Here is a 6,000-nt window from a genome sequence, read left to right on the forward strand (position 1 = left end):
GCCATGTAGTGGTTGAACAACAATGGCGACTTTGGGTTTGGGAAAAACAACTGGAAATCACAGAAGCAGCCACAATATGAATGTTGATGTACAACAGAAGAGGATGTACATTTGGTTTCATCTGGCTGCCTCCATGTTATCAGTCGGATATGTGTAATTCAGATGTATGTAACTGGAACTGAATGATATGCCTGATCTATAATGAATTCTGATTCAATTACTCCTCTTAAGTAATTTGCTTTCTTAAAACAGAAGAATCTGTTGCAAAAGGTTAGTTTTACAAGATTAAAGGTTTACTTGATATTGAAGGTGTGCAGCTGAGCACATGGGGGAGACGTTCCCCTTTCTCCACTGAGACATCACAGCTACAGTCTAATTACCTGGGACTTGGGGGGAGGCATTCCAGTGACTGGTTATTAGCATCCATATTTTTACCCTGCTGCATGATCCTTGAGATCCCCTAAGGAGGCTTACAAGACAGCAGTAAGACCCCAAAACAATAACGCACAAAAATAATATCACCTGCAACAACACACAGAAATTGCAAACTGACATGTTTCCAAACGCTAACATTCCTCGCCAGTCCAAAAACTACCTGAAAGAGAAAGGGCTTTACCGTCTGTCTAAACGGAACAGGCAAACTCTACAGAAGTGTCTGGTTGCAGGCCTGAACAGCTTATGATGACCCAACAAGCCAAATGCAAGCCCATGAGGGCCACGGTAAGTCTCCTGTTTCTATTGCGTGGAACTCCAAAATGGGGGAAGGGAGCGTTGTCACCCCCCCGGTGCCCCTTCCCCCCATGTGGATGGCGGGTTGCAAATTCTGCAGGGTTGTACAGGCTTGAGCAGGGGGGGTTTAATCTGTGGAAGGAAGTCCATAAGGGAGGCATCACTGGGATGGGCGCTTACGAATGGCCAAAACGAAAGAAGAAATGCATCCCCCAAAAGAGAACAAAAGAGGGCAGGGTTTTGCATAAAAGTTGCAAGTGCTACTTCGTATGTTTAGATGCAACTTTAGAAATAATTATTATGATTTAAATAGAACTACAGTACATCTCACCATAGTGTGGAAGGCGGTGTCCAGGCGACCTGTGTGCCTTACCTGTTCAGGTGCGAAGTGCTGATAGCCAATAGTTCTATTGGTTCATTATCTTTAAACTGGATTTGGACAGCCTTTCAAAGAGAGGACACCTTCAAATAGTGGCCACTCGGCCACCCTGGGCACCGCCAAACAGCAAACCTTGCTTTTGAAGCAGGACTCCTAGGGCTGACTTGGTCTCTTTTATGGACTTTGGGATGTTTTAAAATTATTCATTGGTTGAACTCACCAAATGGCTTCACAGAACCGCCTGCAATGGTGCATATAACTCCTGCCCTGGCTGCGTCCCCTTTAATGCCATTAATATCCTTGGCATCGGGATTGGTTTGCTCTGCTCTGCTCTGGGAAAGAGGCAGCCCTCAACAGCTTCTTTCATTAAGCTGCATCTGTTTCTTCACAGCCTGCTGGTCCAGGCACGGCGGGGGTTCCTGCTTTCCTGTTTCCTCTGCAGGGCTGAAGAGGCGGATAAAATCACTGGCATTCAGTTGTTCTCTAAGTCTTAACATTCTCATTAACTGAATTGCCCACAAATAAAACTTCACCTAAACTCAAACTGAGATAAATTCCTCGCTTTCACATTCTTAAATCCGTTTTAAAAGCTGGCAATGTTTGATACTGTTGACACATTTTAAGAAAAGGAGTCGATGACTTTGGTGGTGATTCCCTCCAGAAGGCTGACATTTAGAGGCATCACGTTGATATCCCAGAATCCTTCTTGATGTTGTTTTCTATAGTACTAGAGGCCCTCGTTATAGGAAGACAGGAAGCAGAGGTCCTTATTCTGAGTCATCTTATCCCAGTATTCTCTATTCACACTGGCAGGGGCTCGCCAGGATTTCAGACAGGGTTTTTTCTCAGCTGTACCTGGAGATGCCATGGATCAAACCTATGACCTTATCTGTGCAAAACAGGCGTTCTGCTGCTAAGCTACGGCCCATCTGTAATGGACAGGGGTATTTCGGGAAAGGAAATGTGGTTCTGCTCACACCTATAAGATTCCGAGGAAACAGCGTGCAGATACAGACTCCTTTTTAAAGAAGACAAAGGCCAAGAGGTTGTAGAAGTGAAGTAAAAACTTGCTCATACCACAAAACTATGCCAACCAGAGTGGCACCCCAAGAGTACCGAAGTTAGCCCTCCCATTCTAAACGTTACTCTTCCTCAACTGTAATGTTACCACAAGGAACAACTTTCTTGTGCTCTTCCTCCAAGGTGGAGATCATGATTTATGCCAGTTGTTCTCAGCACTTTTCCTTGCCGTTCTGTAAAACAGGGGTAGGGCCCCCTGTTTTACAGACCGTCCAGAGGTAGTTGGCTAAACTGGATGGGGTTGGTGGGAATTGCAGTCCAACAACATCTAGAGAGTACCACGTTCCCCACTCCTGTTTTATGTGATTGTGGGCCACATCTAATTTTGGCCCTAAGTTGATCCATAGGATCAAACTGCCAAAGAAACACGAAAAAACCATTCTTTGAGGATTGAATTGGCTTCAGAGTTGTTGTTTTTAACACTTGGCAATCTAACAACAAAGAACTAAGATGTCAATTTAGCATTTCGATGCTTATAATTGGGGGGACCTGGCAAGACAGAGGGACGAAAACATGGCAACCAGCAAATTGATCAGAGCTTAGGGATCTCTGCTTGCTTCTGATAACAGAGGTTTTTTTGTTTTATCCATACCGCTATTAATCACATGAAAGCAGATATTTCAGAATATTAATCCAGACCAGCTGTTACATCTTTTACTGTGGTATTATCAGAGATTAATCTTTTGTACAGAAAGTCCACCTTTTTGTGCTGTTTCCAAGTGAACACGGAAAGCAGATTTTTAAGGTCCTTCGTTCTTTTGACGGAAGGTGATGGAAACCCTGGCACATTGCAAGGCTTTCATGGGTGTAGTGAAAGGGCAGCCCATAGCTCAACAGTCAGGCACTGCCTTTGCATGCCGAGGGTCCGAGTTTCAGTTCCGGCGGCCCCAGTTTAAGGAATCAACTAGCAAGCTAACAGACATCAGACTGAGAACCTGGAGAGCCCCGGGCAGTCAGAGTAAATGGCATTAGGCTTGACGGAGCAGCAGTTTTACCGAGAATAAGGCAGCCTCATAGATTGCCTGGAATCTCACACATTAGTGTTTGCCTCAAGAACATGGAAGTTTTAACATGGAAGTAGAATTCCTGTTTCATTGCTTTAAGCAAGGTTCTTGTTTCAAGAAAAGAAACCCTACTGACCACGGACAGAACTAGCCATGAACTTTTCTGCAGAAAGGAATGGGAGATGGATGCAGCTATATAAATGCCGGCATTTGCTTCCGTGAAACAAATAGCTGGAGAGGCAGGGTGGTGCAGTGGTTAGAGCGCAGGACTGGGATTCAGGAGATCCGGGTTTTAGTTCGCTCTTGGCCATGGAAGCTCACGGGGCCCTAACCTACCACCCCGGGTTGTTGTGAAGAAAAATGGAGAGGCGGAGGATCCTGTACACGGCCTTGGGCTCTTTGGAGAAAAAGATGGGATATAAATGTAATACAAACTACAAATTGTTCTATAGGCCCAGTGAAATGCATGACTCGTATTTTACAACTATCTATCAACTGTCTATCTGTGCTCAAGCTCACGCTCTCTCTCTCTCTCTCTCTCTCTCTCTCACACACACACACACCCCCACCCCTTTTCTATTAAAATGACTCCAAAGCTGCTTCAACATAAAACAAGAATAAAACAACTAACAACAACACAACGAGCCGTGGAAAAACACAGCCTGAAATAACGTAGAAACCGAGCGAAGGCAACAAACACCACAGCCACCAATCACTCATAAAAAGCCTTGGAGAAGAAGGAGGCCTTCACCTGCCGCCTCAACGAGAAAGGAGGGCGTTCCATAGCCACTGAAGAGGCCCTCGCCCTGGCTGCCAGCCCCCGCTAACTCCAAAGGTGGAGGCACCTAGAGAAGAACCTCCAAAGTCGATCTGAAATTTCAGCCAGGCTCATATGAGAGCCGATGGTCCGAAGCTGTTTCGGGCTTTAAAGGACCGCACCGTCCCCCCACTGAAAGGACTTTGAAGGTTCCTACTTGGCATACCTGATGAAGAACCCATGGAGCTCTGGGTGCTCAGCATCCCCCAGACTCCTGACACACGGATGTGCCCCCCAAGGGAGAGCCCTCACCCAAGGAGGAGGCATCACCTCTTTCTTCAAAACCCACCTGACAGGCCCAATTTTGAACCTGACTATGACGAAAACACCATCATCACCGCGGCCACCATCAAGTGATCATCTTGCGTTGTCTGTCTCAGGTGCCTGCTGTGGAGTCCATCCACCTGCTTGACCCAGTTCCTCGTTTGGCCACCCCTTGATCCCTTGCCCTGTGGGATCAATCTGCAAAGCTGCCGGCTTACCTTCTGCGATCCAGACGCTGAGCCCTTCAGGGAAGTGCGTTTGAAGGAGCCGCTCATCCTCCGGAGGGAGCCGGTGAACTTCCCTCCTCGCCCCTTTTTCGCCCCCTGCCCCTTGCCCTCCATGTTGCCACCTAGCCCCTAGCCAGCAAGGCCGGGCTTCGCTTGTGCCTATTCCGAGCTACGGCCTACTGGAGCCAAGGACTGACGAATGACCACTAGAGGGAATATGAAAAGGTGGACTGGCAGAGCCGGAGTCCCGGGACATGCCTGTCTTGCTCCAAAGGGCTCCTTTGTTAGAAAGCAGAGTGAGCCAGGCTAGGCGAGTAGGGAAAGCCACGAGCAAACGGACTGGCACAAGCAGCTATCCCCCCGCCCTGGCCTCACTCTCCTCTCTATAATCAGGCTTAATGCACGCAGCTTCTGCAAGCGATGGTTTCTAATGGATGGAGATTTAATAAATGGTGATTGAAGGTAAATCTACTTTAGAAAGCAGCAGACCCAAAAGGTTTTTATTCACATAAAGCATGGAGTGGTCAGATGGAAATCGTTCTGGCCTGCCAAGTAGAAAGGCACGGGAAAAGAGCAGATGGCCCGCAGAGGACTAGAAGCTTGGCGGGATGCTAGCCAGAGGTGACGGGGAAAGGATCCAAGAAAGGGAATTGGACATAGCCAAGAGCACGGGTGGGCAGCAACGTGCCCTCTGAGCCAATGTTTAAGGGGTGGGGAGTAATGGCTTGCAAAACAAACCAGAAATGGGCTTGGAAAACCTGATGGCAAACACGTTAAAGGTGCTATAAACCTAGGTAGCAAATGAAGAGTGTTCTTCTAAACCCAGATTTTGAGATTTCTGTAGTTCTGATCAACATTTTTTCCCCCCACATTTGAAAACAACAGTTTTAGTATATGGCTGGAATAAAAAAAGAAGTACAACAGATCAATCTATTTAGATGTCGACCTATCTCATGAGCTCAGGGTGGGTAACTGGATTTTGACTGAAGCTGCACAGTCAAATGACTGGAGAGCTACAGATAACATTTTATGCTCATGGACCGTGGGAAAATCTCCTCCCACCCTCAGGCTGCCTCTGTGGCTCATTCTTCCCTCTCTCTCTCTCTCTCTCTCTCTCTCTCTCTCTCTCTCTCTCTCTCTCTCTCTCTCCTGCACAACTCTAATCCTCAGCCTCAACCTCCCCACTACCCTACAATCTCCCGTGAGGTTACTCTTTCCCACCTATCACGTCTTTCTACCCTCTCCTATTTCTTCGTGTCTCTTTCCCCACGGTCCCCATGAAGGGAATCTTAGGAGGTGGGCATTTTCTTACCCCAGAGTGACAAGATACACAGCCCAAATCCTCTCTTCTTCAGATTGGTTAACCGGATAAGAATCCTCTCCTCTTTTGCACGACAGAGGTTTATAAAACGGTGTGTGATGCGGACAAACCAAACAGAGAGAAGTTTTGAACTGAACGTGTGTTTGCATCCAGGCATCACCTTTTAATTTCAACAGGGC

The 6,000-nt window shown here is 47.1% G+C and overlaps 1 protein-coding gene across 1 annotated transcript in view; it reads right to left on the reverse strand.

The window, feature by feature from the left end:
• Positions 1-4,564, reverse strand: part of TRPM1 (transient receptor potential cation channel subfamily M member 1) — a 63,977-nt gene extending 59,413 nt beyond the window's left edge. The window contains exon 1 of the mRNA XM_063142869.1: positions 4,492-4,564. Coding sequence (XP_062998939.1) covers positions 4,492-4,548 — 57 coding nt within the window. The 5' untranslated portion in view covers positions 4,549-4,564. The remainder of the gene's footprint in view (positions 1-4,491) is intronic.
• Between the last annotated feature and the right edge of the window lie 1,436 nt (positions 4,565-6,000).

Source organism: Elgaria multicarinata, chromosome 16, assembly GCF_023053635.1.
Source record: "Elgaria multicarinata webbii isolate HBS135686 ecotype San Diego chromosome 16, rElgMul1.1.pri, whole genome shotgun sequence".
NCBI lineage: Eukaryota > Metazoa > Chordata > Lepidosauria > Squamata > Anguidae > Elgaria > Elgaria multicarinata.